The 18,136-nt window shown below is 45.5% G+C and overlaps 1 protein-coding gene across 1 annotated transcript; it reads right to left on the bottom strand.

The window, feature by feature from the left end:
• Positions 1-1,460: 1,460 nt before the first annotated feature.
• On the bottom strand, positions 1,461-18,102 carry LGI2 (leucine rich repeat LGI family member 2). The gene is made up of 7 exons (XM_026037703.1): positions 18,037-18,102; positions 15,735-15,806; positions 12,376-12,447; positions 11,720-11,791; positions 10,445-10,614; positions 6,778-6,942; positions 1,461-4,369 (listed from the first exon to the last, which is right to left on the bottom strand). The coding sequence occupies exons 1-7, from the start codon at positions 18,066-18,068 to the stop codon at positions 3,552-3,554; spliced, it is 1,401 nt and encodes a 466-aa protein (XP_025893488.1). The 5' UTR covers positions 18,069-18,102; the 3' UTR covers positions 1,461-3,551.
• Positions 18,103-18,136: the final 34 nt, after the last annotated feature.

The following is an 18,136-nucleotide window of genomic DNA, read 5'->3' as shown; positions in this document are numbered from 1 at the left end:
CAGAGATGCTCCAGTCCCTTAATGATCGTTGTTGCTCTCTGCTCTGTTGCTCTCCAGAAGCTCCACATCCCTCCTGTCCTGCTCTGGGCGGCCCACAGAGCTGGGTGTTCATGCAGAGCACGGGCCGTGGCTGCAGTTGGGGAGCTCCCGGTTACGAAGCTGCCACGGGTGCCACAGCGAGTCTGCACGGGGCCCTCCGGCCCCTCTGGTCAACGCGACCACCCTCCAGGCGAGCCATGGATGCGCTCAGCACCGCCCGGGCCTAGCTCGTGTTCCTGTGGTACATGCCAGGAGCAGGAAATAATGGGCCACCTTCCAGCTAGCGTGAAGGGAGCTCCCAGGCCTGAGCCACCTCCGCTCCCGGGAAGCCCCGGCACCCCCCAGTCCCGGCAGCGACGCCGGCGTCGCAGGGCAGATTCAGTAACACGCACAGGCACCGCGCAGAGCCTCATTTACTACCGTTTATTCGTATGCTGAAAGAGTACACACGCGTGTCAGTAGCATGGAGGGCATCGTCTCCTCCTCACTAAAAAAAGCTAAATGTATGTACAGCCTTTAAACGCTCCCCATGTAGCTACCGTACCATATTAAATGTACTTTATATAAACTACTGCTCTTGATATCATTGTATGTATTGGAAAATGCATTAAAAATTACCAAGGGGCATGTTCTGTTATCCATTCTCAGTGTCCTGTACTTCTGCCTGGTGTTCTGACAGGCGCAGTAAATTATGGCTATGCATAGTTTATTTACTACCCAAAACAACGTATATTACAGGATACAGGCCAGGGAGACAACACTATTGTTGCATTTGACAAGGCAGAAAGAAAGAGTAATTTAGGCGCTTCGTAGCGGCTGTTATTCTGGCTGTGATCTGGAGCTCTTCCCTGGGAGCAGAGCAGAACATGGCTCCTGTTGAGATGCTGCCTCATTCACTTCTGCAGAACACCTTGCAACCCCTTCTCTTCACCGGCTGGTCCCTCTGCTGCTTTGATCCCAGGCTGGTCCTGGCACTAACTTGGCCAAGAGCGGCCGCTCCCGGGTCTGACAGGTCTGCAAAATCCATCCTGATCCCATGTGGATGAGCTGCGCTACCAGCGATCACTTCATCCCGGTTATTAAGCCCATCTCTGCAGAGACTGTTTTAATTTCATTCTATTTGATAGCCAAGTCTCAAAGCCCCTTGGCTCTTGGATAGTGCACGTTTGCTACTAGATACAAAAGCCCTTTGTGCCCTCCCCTTGTCTTCCTTCTCATCAGAAATAAAATCTAGCTTCTTTAAACCAGCTTTTTGGACTTAGGCCCCCCGCTGAGCTGGGGTATGAGCAGTGAGTCTCAAAAGGAGGGGCCAGCACGCTGAGAAAGGCCCCTCCTGGGCAGAGCTGGGCATGCACAGTGGGTAGAGGGCAGCGAGAAGCCAACCCATAACACAGGCTAAAGACACTGCTCGCCAGCTCTGCCCGCTGTGCGTGGTCAGGCTCTGAAAAGCAAACTGAGGAGACAGTAAGAAACTGCATTCATGGTCAGCGGTGCTAGCCCTACCTCAGCTCTGGGATTCACAGTCAGCCGTGCTAGCTCTACCTCAGCTCTGCGGGACGGCTTCGCTTAATCCTGGGAGAGCTACTGTGGATGCTGCCGCCGCGGGCATCTCCAGGGGCCGTGCCCGAGGCCTCGGGGTGCCGCAGTGGCTCCACGCAGCCAGAAACAAACCCGGCGGGCACCTACACGGGACAAAAGTTAACATGGAGTTTAAAAACACAGCTTAATGAGTTATATCTGTTGGGACAGGAATGATTTTATTTCATAGCACCTGGACAAATTTGGTGAAGACGGGGATTTTCTGGGTCACTGGGAGTTTATGGCTCCTCATGGGAGCATCCCCCGCTTCCGAGGCACCATCTGCCTCCTGGATGTCACAAAGCCTGTGAGGGGCATCTCTGTTTGTGGCAACGGGGCAGGTGTCTGCAGGTCCAAGGCAAAGAGCGAGGCTGGGGCCGCACAAGAGGCCGCGACGGCCTCCGTCACAGGACAGCAAGCAGAGGAGAGTGCCACGCGCTCTGCCCGCCTTGCGCAAAGCCCTGTTGTTCCCGGGACCGGAGCGCAGCAGGGACAGGCTCACGGCATAGCAGGCTCATCGGGAGGGAAGTTTAACAACACATAGTGTGGGGTGAAACAAAAGGCAGCGCTGAGCGGCAGCTTCTTTTGGATTCAGGCGCAGACAGCCTGGCACAGGCTCTGTCCATGCCCGGAGCGCCCTGCTGAGGATGAGGGAGCGTCTCTATCTGGAGCCACCCGAGATATTTTTAGAGTACCCAATATAGCGTGGTCTGTTCACATCCTGCTGTTCAATCTGACTTTTTGTCCAGCATCATGGCAAAAGCCTGGAATGATCAAGAGGAAAATTCCTATTTTGAAACAGGGTTAGGCGTCCCTTGAAACGGCTCCAGGTGCCTTGGTTTCAAAAGATTTGGTGCCACCAAAGTAGCACTTGGATCTCAGACAGGAGAATTCCCCAAACACAGCTTGTGATGACCTGTGCCTGCATTCACGGCTTGGGGCTGCACGGGAGCGGGAATGCTGGAGAATAATGAGCTCCCCGTGTGCAGAAGAGCTCCAGCTCAGAGGATGTGTGACACAGATGTATCGTTCAAACTAAATTTAAGCTGTGCTTTCTAGAAAAGCACGACAGATTTCTTGCTTCTTAAAATACCCCAGAAGCTACCTGGAATCATCAGGAAGACTGTGGCTGAAGGCCAGATGAGGTGTATTTATGGAAAAGTTATTAATACTTTATGAATTGGGCTGAGCTTGCACTTGATTCCCTCATGCCACCAAGCAGCTCTCTGTCACTTTCACAGTATTAACCCAACACTGTTAAGATGCCACCATCCAGAAGTGACAGACCCTTCTTTTCCTGGCTACCCAGCACTTGTGGTCTGGGCTATTTGCAATACACAATCTGTTACTGAAATAAATACCGATTAAGGGAAGAAAAATAGCAGTGGATTATGGCTTTCCTTTTGATCTGCAATGAATTAAAGTGATGCCTTAGGCTTATTATAAACCACAAAGATTTTGAAGACATTCCTCAAGAACTAAGCAAGAAGTGCATTTTGGAAAGCTGCTGTTCACTTTTACAGCTCATCAGCAACTATGTACAACTGCCTCCCATCTTAAATAGCACTACTGAGATGTTAGTTGAGGAACTGAGACCTTTCTATGCATGGTTTCCTCTCTGTTTTTTGTTTGTTTGTTTAATAACATAACCAATTTAAGGCAGTTTTCGGGGTAAAATGCAGACCAATGTCAAAATTAATCCTAATGCATAGCATTCTCCTCTGAACGACTGCAGATTGTAACATGTTCTTGAAAAAGGCTAAAATGGACATGACATGCAGCAACCAAGTAGATGCAATCCCTGATTAATAGGCAAGTTTCAAAAGTCCGCAAAATGCTGTCGCAATCCACAGGTGCCCCCTATTTTTGGACAGGTCTCTCTGTTTTGCTTGTGTATAAATGCCATTCTAAATGCATTTCACTCCAGCAGCTTCTCATAAACTCAGGTCAATGATGATATGTTCAAATATTTGTGTGTTTCCTTTAAAACTAGAAGCAAAGAAAAAATCTCGTCGATCCGTTGACACGGCTGTGAATGAACGTGGTGCCTGCACGTAGATTTCTTTGAACAACCTGAAGAGCTTCTTCTCACCGTCCCACTGGTATATCTGGGAGAAGGTATAGTCACTTCCCAAGGCCAGGTAGTGATTCCTCTTGAAGGAGAAAGGCTGCAGTATCATGGCTCCGCGGGACGGAAGAGCCTGGATCTCCACAAACTGTTTGCTATTCCATTTCATGACTCTGGAGTCGCCAATGAACCTCGTGAGGGTGATGAACAGGTTGCTTTCCATCCTAAAACTCTTCACAGCCAACACGTCCTCCATGTTGGGGATTTCACCGTGTGGGACAAACTTCTTTGAAACTTTGTTCCACTGGAGTATGATGGGAACCTGTGAGCGGCTAGAGAGGATTAAATGCGACTTCCCATCTATATCCAGAAACTCGGCATCAGTGTCCCTGAACCACTCGTGAAGTGACTGGTAGGAGTAGAAACCTTTGTTATTCCACTTGTACACTGTTGACAAGCCTGCCTTCGAGCTATCTGCAATAACAAAAAACATCTCGCTGTCTATCTCAAAAAGCTCTATGTCATTTGGCTTGGAAATGCGAGACACTTCGATATCCTGGAATTTAACAAACTTTGTCCAGCTTTCGTCATACTTGTAAATGTGTGAGCCACCAAAGAGCTGTGCCACCACCACAAAGACTTGGTCACCAACAAGAATGGCTTTACATCCCACTATGGACTGACCTATGGCCCAAGGGAAAAAAGCACATATATTAGCACAGTGCGAAGCAACATACTTAGAATACAGAGATTTGTAAAATCACCCCATTCCCATCCCCTTTTTGAACCTTCACCATCTCATAATCCTTTCTGTCTTTTAGTGCACACCACCAGAACGTCTTTTCATGCTGTATCACACATGTCTTTTTTGTTTTCTGCCCAGCAACTGGAAAGATGACTTCAGATGTTGGAACAATCACACTCCTTGAGGTGTGCAAGTTTGATGCACCTTGAAACACTTGCTTCTTTCTATCCAGAATACTTTTTCTTTCTCTGTTTGAGCACCTGCTCCTTAATATCCAAAATAAATATCTGAGACAGGTTTTACCACTACAAAATAGCAAGAGTTGTTATTTCATGACTTGACAGGAATTTGCAATTCTCTTACTCTTGGAATATCTGCGTTTCCTGTTTTTGGTTTTTGCTCCAAGAAGGCAGACCCTCATTTTCATTATTGTAAATGGAAATATTGATATATCCTTTGGATACAGCATCTGACAGCAAGATCAACAGATGAACTTAACTTTGTTGTTTCTTTTAAAATTTTCCAAGTATTCCTGATATTCCAGATTTACATTCAACTTCAAGTATTAAGGAATAATGCAGCTGCCAAACAAGACCAGATCAGGTTAAGGTCCATTTTGACAAGCTACACAAGATCCTCATCTAAAAGGGTAATAATCAGACAATTTATGAAAGCACCTATGGCAAGAAAAGAGGAATTCCTCTTGAGCTGACCATCCAAGTCCCATCTGGCCTCATCTAGTCTTAAAAAAAAAAAAAAGCTTCTAGAAAAGAATTAATCTGACTATCTGTCTATTGCAGAGAGAGGGCAAGAATGCCTATTTCTCTGCATAGTGACTAAAAAGGCCATCTTGACAACTGGTTCAGGTCCATTTCTCCATGCTGTAAAGAGCAAAATTTGGATATCTGAAGGCCAAACATACAGTTACTAATACAACTCTCCATGGAGTGTGTAGCTGGATCCTGAGCTCTCCAAAATGCTCTTCAGGCTCTGGAGAAGGCTCCTACCTTTGTGCACTTGGACAGAAGTGTCTAGGTCACTTATATCTGGAGTCCAGAGCTTAAGCTCCGGCCTTCCAAAAACCCAGGTGTGTCATTTGAGAAACTGAGTCTTGGCGCACGCACTGGGTGTGCAAAGGAGCAGACACAAGCCCTGAGTGGAAGTGTCTCCTTATCATGCCGTTCAGATGAAGGTGAAATATGTCTGGAAGACAAACTCACACAAATGAACTATTTCACCAGCTGTCTTGCCCAACTTTGCAAATGACCTAAGCTCTCAAATCATTTCCATAGTTCTATAGAGCTTTCTGCTGGTTCTCTTCAGTTCATCTCTTTACATCCACTGGCATCTACCAACATGTAATGGAACCTAAAATACAAAATTTTCCATTTCCAAAACCTCCTGGCAGGGAGGCAGCACCCTGTAAACTTTCAGAAGTGACACAAAGCTGATCTGAGGAAGTAGCTGCTGGTTGGCTTTGTGAACTCCCCGGAGCAGCTGCTGAAGACACACTATGCTCTTTGGTAGCAAGACAGCAAGGTAGGAAGTAATCCATCACACATAACAAGCAACAGGAGGAAAGGATGCTTCATGGATAAATTTAGCTCCAAAGTCTTCAGAACTAATGGCTTGAGGTCGCTGGGAAGCCTGACAGTGTGTGATAGCTCTAAAGACTGTCCCTGCTGTCTGCAGACACAGTCCGGACTGACTGAGCTTTGTGCAGCACAAGAAATGTGAGCTCGGGACAGCACAGTTCAGTGCATTAGAAAGTCACCTGGTATCCACATGGGCACTGGTGTGGTAAGGGATCTACTCAGGATGAAAACTGAGCACTTTTGTAAATGCAATGTAAACCTGGATACTTTATAGTACACCTGCTTAGGTAACAGTCACAGCTTAAACATTTCAGCTGTGGGACAAGCTTTACTGACCCTAGAGGGACTCTCTTCATCTATTTCTTTCCACACACATTTGGGTTTGAAGGTATTTGGGCAATATTAACAGTTTCTTTAAGTGTTCTTTAATGTACAGCATAATATAGGTGGTGTCGAAGCTGGGCCACAGCATGACATGCATAGAAAGTGTTTGTGCCTTCAGACCTGTCAGCAAGACCAAAACTCTCACACAGACAAGAAAAAAACTAGTTTGTGTGCTGTAGTGAGGGTAAAAGCATAGGTGCTACAAAGAACTACTCTATAAAATCAATCTTGTCCAAATCTTATGTGCTTTGAACTGCTCATTTCAGAGATTCAGGACAGAAAGGATCAACAGGTTCCCACCTATGAATTTCCTCTTCACAATTTCTCCTTCTGAAACGCCAGTAACTGGAATCTCAATGTTCATATACCTGTGATATTGTCATAACTCCTGAAATTCATTTCAATGTGATCCCACTCCAGGACCATGCAATTTTCCATGCTGGGCTGTGCAATGGCTACGAACACATCGTTCTTAGAGTTGAATGTATCCACGGACACTGAGTGGTAGGGCAAAACCTGGTGAACAACAAAATCTAGAAACACACATTGAGAACAGTTAGGATACTTCCTGGCTGGGAACACAAAACAAGTGATTGGTGATTACAACCATCAACACTGAAAATCTTTTCAATGGGATAGTCTGGATTGTGTGTAACATGGAATTGCCAGTGCTCACGTGTCAGGCATGCACCCGACAGGAAAGAGTCTCCTATCTCAGGCATCAGAAACTGTACTCTGGAAAAACATCTTCCAAGAAGATCAAGATAGGCAAATAGTGCCAGAATTCCGATTTTGCACCTGTTTTGGCTGATATCAGTGAATTCAAGATATGTTCACACAGTCACATGCCGCTGAGGGAGAAGCCTCTTTCCCCTCAGCTGGAAGTTGCTTTCCCATCAAGTGAAATGGCCTCGCTACAATCACTTTCAAGCTGAGAGGCAACAACTTCCAACTCAAGTCCAATAACTTGTTAAAGACATGCAAATTTCATCACTTGCAATTTGTGTTATGCTAAACCAGGCAGAAAGTGAAATTATATCTGAAGTTTGCCTGGGGACAACCCCATTTTGGCTATGCCGTAGACAAAGCGGTGTAATCAAAAACTCAGTTAACATAACATTTTATGGGACACTGTAAAGCAGTTTAAGCATAAAATATGACCAACCTGCAAGTTACTATCTGGTGGAAAATGTGTCTGAGATTCTAAAACCAAGGACTTGAAGCAATCTATTAAGAATCTAACTCCCAAGCGTAAGATTCCTTCTCAAAAACCAAGTGTCTTTGTAAACTTAGTTCTGAAACTGGCCTTGTGCTAAGTCAGTAGTCAGCTTACAGCCTGTGTGGGGCAGAATGGGTAAACTTGACCCTGAATTTGGGTGGGTAAACTTGACCCTGAATTTGGGATTTGTACTTGACAGCTGGGAAAGGTCATTAATTTTCAGTTAAAAAAAAATAAAAAATAAAAAATAAAAATCAATACTGCAGAGTTGACACAGGAAAAACGTTTATAACATGCTTCAATCTAGAATGTGGCAGAAGACCTGGGGTTTTATAACAGATACAGTTGTACAGAAAAGGAAATGAGCCTTCCACTAAGGTGAAACTTCTTTGCAGGACCAGCTATGCCTCTGTATTCAGCTTCATTCGCTGCATGTTTCGCCACTCATTCCTGCTTCAGAAGGGCCCGAGCATCCAGGAATTTTGGTGAAATGTTAATTAAGTCCTCACTCGAATCCTTCATTTTGGTCCATTATAAAATAAATGCTTTCAAATGAGGAACCTGACACCTACGCATGCTTGAAAGCTCTGCCCTTGAGGAGACAGACTTCTGCAGAGTAAAGATAGACCCCTACAACTGAGCAAATATAGCAGACGCCACAGCTGCAACAGAAATGACAGGCTCCTTGCCTTGGGTGACTACCATAAATAGACCAAGGGCTTGATTCAGAAATGCCAGTGTGAAAACAAGGAATTTATCTTCATTTTCACTGGGAAAATTGCAGGACTGGAGAGAACTAACACCAGGGCAGGCAGAGAGTAAGAAAGTAAGTGATAAATCATAAAATGTGACTACAGATGCAATAACAAGAGATCCACTCACAGAAAATCTAAATACATTTAAAATACTGAGGGGGGAAAAAAAAAAAAGCACCAAGCCTAATACAGACTGAACACTGAAATAAATATCGTTTTTGGAACTTCTGAGCAGTTCTGCACCACTTTGGGGAGAGGTGAATGGCATCTGTGAATTCACAGAATCACAGAATGGCTGAGGTTGGAAGGGACCTCTAGAGATTATCTAGTCCAACCCCCCCTGCTTCAGCAGGGACACCCAGAGCACAGGGCGGCATCCAGGTGGGTTTGGAAGACCTCCAGAGAAGGAGACTCCACAGCCTCCTTGGGCAGCCTGTGCCAGGGCTCTGCCACGCTCATAGTAAAGAAGTTCTTCCTCACCTGGAGATGGAACTTCCTGTGTTTCAACTTGTACCCATTTCCCCTTGTCCTGTCACTGGCCACCGCTGAGAAGAGTTTGGCCTTTTCCTCCCTACATTCACCCTTCAGGTACTTATATATATATAGATCAGATCCCCTCTCAACCTTCTCCAAGCTACACAGACCTAACTCACTCAGTTTCTCCTCATACGAGAAGAAACATCATACGAGAGATGTTCCAGTTCCTTAATCATTTTTGTTGCTCTCCACTGGACTCTCTCTAGAAGCTCCACGTTCCTCTTATACTGGGGAGCCCAGAACTGCCCCCAATACTCCAGGTGCGGCCTCACCAGAGCTGAGGAGAGGGGCTGGATCCCCTCCCTTGACCTGCTGGCAACACTGCTCCTGATGCAGCCAGAAGCCCATTGGCCTTCTTGGCCATGAGGGCACTGCTGACTCATGGCTAACTTGGTGTCCACCAGGACTCCCAGGTCCCTCTCCGTGGAGCTGCTCTCCAGCAGGTCAAGCCCTATTCTGTACTGATGCCTGGGGTTATTCCTCCACAGGTGCAGGACCCTGCACTTGTCCTTATTGAACCTCATGAAGTTCCTCTCTGCCCAATTAATCTGCACCCTTCTAGGCAGCAGATTACCACCTCTTACCTCCAATGCTTTTCTAACATGTTTTCGAACTCTGAGTTCATTCTCTTCCCCTTTCACGTACCGCCCTTGGGTTACCTTTTACACTTTGTCTTAAAACTTTACCTTGCAAAACTAATAATAAACTTTTCTGTTATTTCTTATCTCATTCTTGATGACTGACTTGATGACAGATGAGGATTTGAATGTCTCTGAAATTACTGTATGGAAAATAAAGGCAATGTGTTCTCATCAGATACATGAAAAACAATACTATAGCAGCTGATATTCTCAGTTCTGTGATATAGCTACATTTGCATATAGGTAGCTGCTGTTATATTTGGTCATAAAATTAAAGCATAAACACATGCAAGTTTTTCTCCATTCCCTTCAGCATGCTTTACATTACCCAAAATAGCAATCAAGACACTAAGCAAGTCACTAGTTGGAATATTATTCGAAATTTCTCTCCAGTGTAATGGAGTTCCATAAAGAAGTGCTGGCAGTATTGCTGCCACGTTTGATGTTATTAAATTGTGGCCTCCTGAATAGAGATAGCTGATATAGCCCCATTATCTGAACTTCTTTTCATTGCTGTCTGTGAAATACAGAGATTTGGGGAAGCTCATCCGAAATAACTACATGGCTTTATTCCAGACAACAGAAAACATTCTGTGAGGAAAATTAAGACACAAAGTGAGTCATAATCAAGTCTTTTGGAATAGGAACAGTCAGAGTTCTTCTCCCATTACTACTTAGTCCAAATAAAAACTCTACTTGCTTTGGCTTTAAAATGTAATTTTCTCACTTGATGCCTGTTCTGTGAGTCTAAAGTGCTTTGTATATACACACCTTTCACCCCTTCCCTCCCTCAAGATCATGCTTGTAGAAACAAAATAGATATAGACTAAACTTCTAATATTTAACCATATTCAGAGTACTCAAAAATACACATTCTTAATACCTGTAGTGGTGCATTCATAATCAAAACTTGTCACATCGTTTAACTTCTTATCCTGATATTCTGCTGGACCAATACACAGGACATCAGAAACAGTGGAATTTGTCATCTTTAACCACAAAAACAGCCACTTGGCTTTGCAGTCACACTCAAATTTATTTCCCCTTAAATCTCTAAAAAAATACAGAAATAAACATATTTGAAAAGGTTGATAACAATATGAATACTATATAACTGTTGGCACCTCAATATACTGAATTTAAAAATATCTCATGTAGTTTTGAGTAGAGAACAGGAAAGAATTCATATTTGAGCCTGATCTTAGTATGTACACGCCTCCTCCACTCAAATATTGCCCTTGGAAAAGTGTTTCAAGCTGGGAAGTAAGCCTATGTACAATCTTAAGCACAGACAACTGTGATTCATGTATAAAGTCACTTATATCTGCAAGTTTTCAAAGGTGTAGGGCATAACAACTGCTCACAGTGTGGTTTGCTGCTGATGATGACAGAGATAAATCCCACTGCTGCAATAAACCACTCCAGCAGCACGGGCTGACAGAGCAGACTCGCCAGTACAATTTCAGTGTTGCATTAAAATACAAAGATATTTGAAATAATAATGGGGGGCTTATATTTTTAATGAGTCACTGCTAATGTGAAGTCCAGTCAGTATAATATCCTCCCACCAATGTATGGAAGGTTCCAAATACTGTACCTGCTCTTCAATCCCTTGACAATCCTTATGGCTTACAATCATACTTTGCTATTTCGGAGAGCCAGGCCAAAAATAGGGGAAGCTGACTTGCTGCTTAGTTGTACAAGAAAACGCTGACAGTAAGTCAGCAATGTGCTACCCACTGCACAATTGCACCAAAAGAAATACATATATATAAAAAAAATAAATTAATGACTTTTGCTAAAATAGTCTCAGGGAATACTCTAAAAAATAACAGGAGAAAATGGTATGAAAAATTGTAATCATAAAATTTAGCCTCTCTTTTGCTAAACAAAATTGATGTGCAAGATCAGAAAAAGTACAATAATGCAAACTGTGTGCAATATCATGAAAAATAACGGTGATTTAAGAAACAGCAGTTATTTTAGGAGAGTCTACCAAGTAAATTACTTCAAAATGAAAAAAGATAGAATAACAAAACGCATATTTATTTTCGGTGTGGATATTAGATACAGCATCACATGAAAATAAAGAGAACTTATAACTCTGAGTAATAGAATCACAACAACAGGCAGTCAATAGAAAGATTTCATTACTTACAGTTCAATTAAAGAATCTAAGTCACTGAAGACATCCCTTGGCAGAGCTTTAAGATGGTTATTGGCCAAAGAACTACAGAAGAAAGTTAGCACTTAGTATCATTGTTATCTTGACCCTTACTAAGTATAACTTTACTTACATAATGTTAATTGGCTGATATCGCACAACTACTAACAGTGATCACACCTACTAGGAACATGCACAGATTAATTATTCTCATTTGGGAATGGTGATTGCTTTGAAACAAAGGTGACGTAAAAGAAAAAATAAAGAGAAAAACATATATTCTACCTGGAAAAAATCTTTGTGACATGTACAGAAATCACTGCATGTGCTGACAAGAAGCAGGAGTGTTAATCCCAAGCCTACAACACCAAGGTGGTATCAGAGGCAGCATCCACAGGTGAGGGCTGCACTTATGTCCTAACATAACTGTGCATGGGCACCTACACATGCTGCAGTGCTGCTGGAGCAGGAGTTTTTAAAGAACACTTTCTACACACAACTGTAATTTTACATTTGTGGAAAACACATTACCAACACTTTGAGGTAGCTGACAAAAACAGATAGAGGGAAATGTGGCATGAAAGCCACTTAGCTGCACCAAAGAGTTTGGGTCAAGTACAAATTGCTCTACCCAGTGTTAAATAACTTACAGGTGAGTTAGGTCTCGAAGGCCACGAAATGCATTTCTTGAAATGGTTTGAATTTTGTTTCCTTCAATGAATCTAGGCAAAAAAAAATAAAACAAAATAAAAAATAAAAAAGTACTTTAGAAAGATTTTAATTAACACTATTATTAGCATCATGGTAGTTTTAACTTATGGCTTCCAAGATCAGCAGTTTCCTGGTAACCCTTCAGACTTGAAACTGAGGGAGTCTCAGTGGAGTCACTCACATTCCCTATTCCCCTTTCCTCTGTTAAAACACAAGGAAGGATGCAGGTACGAGGCAGGACAAGAGAGAGGACAGGACAGAAAGATCCACCAGAAGAAAAACAAAATGAACAAAAAAACCAAAAACAAAACAACAAAAAAACATTATTCCTCTAGTACTTAATCCTCCTATACAGTTTGGTGTGTGAGGAAAGAGACCTGGGGAAGAGAAGCTTCTGACATGGACTTTAGATGGACCTGAAGTCCTACCTTCCGTTCACAAGCTGCCCAATTTTAAAATCAGAGGGCAGCAGAGAGGTGCAAGTGCTTTATGGGCTGCAGATGACTCTGCTGAGGGCAGCTCATGCTCGGGCAGTGCTGGGGGTGCCTGGGCTACTGCACAGAGCGTTCAGTGTCAGTGCAGCAATATAGCCAGCAGGCTTCCAGGCCACTGCCACTGCAGTGATGTGGACTTCTGGAATCCCACATATCCCAAAGAGTGGAAAACGGCAGGACTGCTGCCCAAAAGCCTTGTTTTTCCCCATGTTGCCACATGCCACTTCTCTGCAGCAGTGGAACCAGCCCTGCAGGACACACAGAGGTAACAGCCCTGACTTTTGTGAAAATAAGTTGGGTCACCTATAGATTGTAGGAAGGTGCTGCTAGGCCTAACAGCATGTCAGTGTTTAGAGAAAGAGCTGATGCTGGAGCATCTTGTCCCCAGAGCAGCTGAGGCACCATCAGCCTGGCCAAGCAGGCTGGCGAGGCTGCCCAGTGACCACCAGGATACTGCATGGCACGGGTGTACCTGGATGCAGAAAGCCACACAATGGCTTTAAAAAGTTCTGTGGGATGGAACTGTCTCCCTTGTTTGCCTTCCAGGCACCCCTGTTTGTCTTCCAGGGAAACAAGGGTAGAACACCATAAGCCCAGGTCTCTCCTCGAGCGAGCCAAGGTGGGCAGCAGCCCTCACAGGGATGCAGGAGATGAAGTTAATCTTCAGGGTACCCCGAGTGCTGCTCTTACTGCCCTAGCCGTGGTACTGTGCCTGCAGCTGCTGTTGTGGGAGCTGAAGGGCTCTGTGCTGCTGAAGGGGGTCTGTGCTGCTGAAGGGCTCTGTGCAGCTGAAGGGGGTCTGTGCTGCTGAAGGGCTCTGTGCTGCTGAAGGGGGTCTGTGCTGCTGCAGGGCTCTGTGCAGCTGAAGGGGGTCTGTGCTGCTGAAGGGCTCTGTGCTGCTGAAGGGGGTCTGTGCTGCTGAAGGGCTCTGTGCTGCTGAAGGGGGTCTGTGCTGCTGCAGGGCTCTGTGCAGCTGAAGGGGTCTGTGCTGCTGAAGGGCTCTGCTGTGGACGCTGCCTGGCTGCTCCTCGCCCAGCGTCTGTGCTTAGTGCACAAAGCGGCTTCTTGTGCTCACGTGGCACTGGGTTGCCACTCTCCCCAGAACAGCTACGCACCCATAGCTGTGGGGCACGGGCTCCTGCGGCTGTAGCGGCATTCCTGCTCCGTGTGGGGAGGGGGAAAGGGAAAAAAGAAAAAGAAAGGCAAGAAAGAAATAAGGCTGCTCACTGTGGGCTCCCAAAAGGCTGAGGGCAAATCTGCTGGCAAGAGGAAGTACTTTGTGGCTTTGGCAGGGAGAATGACAACAACCATAAACTGAGAGCACTTGTTTGGCTGTAATCAAAGGAGATTGAACTGCAAGGTTTTGATCAGACTTAGCTCTGTTCTCTGGTTTGCAAATAGCTGTCAGGGGCAGAAATTTTCCCTGTGATCAGCTGAGCAGGGGCAGGGTGTTTTTCTTGCAGACATGGCTCTGGCTGCAGTTACCCCTGCGCCTCTCAGCAGAGCTCAAGCTACTGTAACAAGCTCCATGTGAGGCTCCCAAGCACCTGAAAGCTGAAGTAAGTCCGTCTGAAACAACCTCAGAATATTGGCGTTTTTTTTTCCTTTTTCAAGCATTCTGCAAATTACTGTTTTTACAGTTAGACACATGAGAAAAGAATGATTAGATAACTGCTGCTAATAAATGCTAGTGAATGATAAACGCTGAGAAATCTAGGTGTAGCTGAATCACATATTTCTGCATATACTGTGTACAGAAGCCACTTCTTCTCGGTCTGTTAATCCTATTGCTGGCTACTCCTCATGGAGCATTAGTCTTGGATATACCCCATCTTAACACCTAGTTTCCTGCAAGACTTTAGCAAGAGTCAGCTTTGTGAACATAGCTGTTCCTAGAGAGGACAGACTTTTCCACAGTTACCTTTCAGCACGGAAAGATGGGTGGAAAGATTAATCTTTTGCAGATCACATTGAGAGTTTCAAAACATACCAGCTCATTTCCGGTAACACAGAGAAATGGCAGTCCTTTGGAGTATGAAGTGAGGACAACCTGGGACCAGGGCTAATACTTTTTTTTAAAAGAAAAAAGGGTGACCTAAAAAAAAAAAATTGGGAAATGAAAGTAATGTAAAAACCAATGAAGAAGCAAAGTAAGCTAAGAAGAAGAAAGTTAAATAAATTTAAATAAGAATATAAATAAGAATATAAATAAGAATATAAATAAGAATATAAATAATTACAATATTTTACATTATATGAAATATATGTTTATATATTCATATAGTCATAATTATTTATACTATAAAGATAAATGCCACAGGCATTCAATGGGGTGTCAGAACAAAGGGGAAGGTGGAGAGGAAAGGTGGGGAAAGAGAACCAGTCTGGCGACCAGGGTGGCTCTGGGCAGGACAGACACTCTGCAACTCCTCTTCGGGCTGACGATGGGCAGCAGAGGTTTCAACAACTCTTTCCTGAGACTCAAAACTCCTTGACCATGATGGCACTGTTCTGCAAATCCAGGACAAGCTCTTGCTCAGCAGGACTTATTCAGTGCACTGTAATTACTCAGAGCCACCTTGCACTCATGGCATATTTTTAAAAAATCCACTGCAACCTCTAAAAAAAGAAAAAATGGTAGGCAACCATAAAGGACATTTGCACAGAAATGGAATATAAATCCCCTCGTTCCGATGCTCCTGGTAATCACAGTAAGGACTATTACTCCTACCCAGGAGTCTAGGCAACTTATCAAAACATCTTGATTTATAAAGGACAGGGGAATCATAAAATACCAAACTTACAAGTATTCTAGATGGAAGAGACCAGCAAAGGCATCATCTCGGATAACAGTGAAGGAGTTAGAGTTCAGCAAGCTGAAAATGGAGAGCAGGTGTTAGGAAAGCACATTAAAACTCGACACCCTGGATTCCACCAGTCATGTTCACTGACCACAACCAGAGTAATCTTAGGGACTCAAGTTCATGTCATCGTGTTCTTGCAGCACCTGTGAAATACTGTGGGAAAAACCCCTGCTCCATGGGCTGCCTTGCCTGGCTCGGCATCTTTAGGGACAAAACGTGGGAGCAGCTGCTATCGGAGCCTTGACAACGAGGCCCAAGAGAGAGCAGCTAAGCTCCTTTTCTGCCAGCAAAGCTCTTCTCTGCTCCACCAAAGCACAGAGGTAAGCTAGGTCCAATATTTATGTTCAAAGGCAAAAACTGCTACCTCGCCTTCAGAAAACTGCTCAGCTTCTTAGCCTGAAAACCAAAACCTACTCAACAGAAGTCATTTCCATGCAATCTCACCCAAATTTTCAGCTGCAAGTGAGTATGTTGTATGAAGCGCAGTGCGGTAGTCACTTACTAATCCTCTTTTTGTAGGGCTTTAGGCATTTTACTAAAATTAACTTAGGACTAATGAACATGAAATGCAAACTTTCTCTGTGATCCTGGTTATTATACTAATACTAGACAAATGCTCCTTAAATTATCTCAAAGAAATCTGAGAAAGACTCAAGACTGCAATGAAAAATAAATCCTTGCGTCACCGCTCTACCAGGGCTGCTGCCACAGCAGATAGACTCCTGGTGCATAGAAGTGCTTGGATCAGCATTTTTTTCTTCTGTAACTTAATCATTCCTTTTCTCATGCAAGCTTAACGATTATGCTAATAAAAAAAAACCCACCAGGGCCCAAGGTGGTGGTGGTGGCTACAATCCTACCTTGTTCCCGCATCTGAACTACTACGTAGAAGCTCAGCTTCTGCCTTTCCCCACTCCCTCCCAAAAGAACCCAACTTTTCTTGCTGGAAACCCAGTATATCTAAAGAAAATGAACAACCTTTTGCAACTTTTCCTACTACCACTATCTAAAAGAATTCCCTAATTTGCTATTTTCCACCCTTGCGTTCTCTCAGGCCACTCTGGGATTCATCGAGATGACAAAGGTCTGATGTTCCTCACATTCCTGGTGGGTCAAGTCCTCCCAGGGCACTGTACCGGCCTGAGTGCCAGCAAAAACTTCGCTTTGGGCTTAGCTGATGCCCAAACACTCTGGGGACATCCTATGTTTCCCCAAGGAGGCCAGAGCAGACATCCTAAGACCATGCTCCAATCTCAGGCCTGACCCATACTTCCATGGAAAGGGACTGGAGACCACCGGCCTTCCTTCCCTCGGGGAAGCTCTTTACCTGCGGGAGGTTAGAGGTTTCTCACATCAGAAACCACACCAGTGCAATGGCAGAGGCGCTTTCCCCATGCACTACCCCAGGACAGCTGAGGTGGATGGAGGTAACCAATGACTTGGTTGGCTGTCTCCAAGACCCCAAACACCCAAATCTCTCATCCCCCAAACACCCAAATCCCAGCCTGTGTTGCCCAGTGCTCAGCTAAAGCGGAAAAAGCCCCTACGCTGGCTCTGCCCCTTCTCCCCATGCTTCCCATGGGATGGTGCCCCCACAAGCAAGCAGCCCATGCCTGTGGGAACCAAAGGGGACATGGGTGCTGCAGGCTGCTGCACGTCACCCTGCACAGGCCTTAGTCCTCCCGCCCGAGGCTCGTTTTAGCTTACAGACCAAGGCGCTTCACGCGCGGGCGCTTGGTCCCGTGTCTGCTCGGGCTCCCGGGCGCCCAAGGCGAACGTGAGTGTCGCCGGAGCAGGAGCAGCACGAGTAGCACGAGCAGGTAAGCTCTGCGCCCAACTTCAGGTGCCTGCGCCTTGAATGAGCGCTTGGCAGCGCCACAAGCAGCCTGTCCTCCTGTGGAGGAACAGCGCGTGTCCTGTCCTCCCGTGGAGGAACAGCACGTGTCCCGTCCATCCGCAGAGGAACGGCGCGTGTCCCGTCCTCCTGCCGAGGAACAGCGCGTGTCCCATCCTCCCGCGGAGGAACAGCACATGTCCCGTCCATCCGCAGAGGAACGGCGCATGTCCTGTCCTCCTGCCGAGGAAGGGCGCGTGTCCTGTCCTCCCGTGGAGGACGCACACGTGTCCTCGGCGGGTGACGCTGCCCTCGCGCGCGGCACACGTGTGCCTCGGTCTCCCTGAGCATCCCGCCAGCTCGGCGCCCGTGCGGCGCAGGGCACTGCGGGGCCAGCGCGGTACTTACAGCAGCTGCAGGGAGGGCAAGTGCGAGAACATCCTGTCCTTGACTTCGGCGAAGGTCCCGTTAACGAGGCTCCTGGGGAAGGAGAAGTGAGGGCAGCGCC

The sequence above is a fragment of the Nothoprocta perdicaria genome, unplaced genomic scaffold (genome assembly GCF_003342845.1).
Source record: "Nothoprocta perdicaria isolate Ctin4 unplaced genomic scaffold, notPer1 scaffold_2, whole genome shotgun sequence".
In the NCBI taxonomy this organism is placed as follows: Eukaryota; Metazoa; Chordata; class Aves; order Tinamiformes; family Tinamidae; genus Nothoprocta; species Nothoprocta perdicaria.
The sequence above is the reverse complement of the archived record's forward strand: the minus strand, read 5'-3'. Positions and strand labels throughout refer to the sequence as shown.

What these genes read in the sequence shown, in the direction of transcription:
- LGI2 (XM_026037703.1), bottom strand. Translation starts at nt 18,068, where the DNA reads ATGTTCTCGCACTTGCCCTCCCTGCAGCTGCT. An exon ending in TTGCCCTCCCTGCAGCTGCT is followed by an intron (nt 15,807 to 18,036) that starts GTAAGTACCGCG and finishes CTCCATTTTCAG; the next exon opens with CTTGCTGAACTCTAACTCCT. An exon ending in CTTCGAGACCTAACTCACCT is followed by an intron (nt 11,792 to 12,375) that starts GTAAGTTATTTA and finishes TTTCTTCTGTAG; the next exon opens with TTCTTTGGCCAATAACCATC.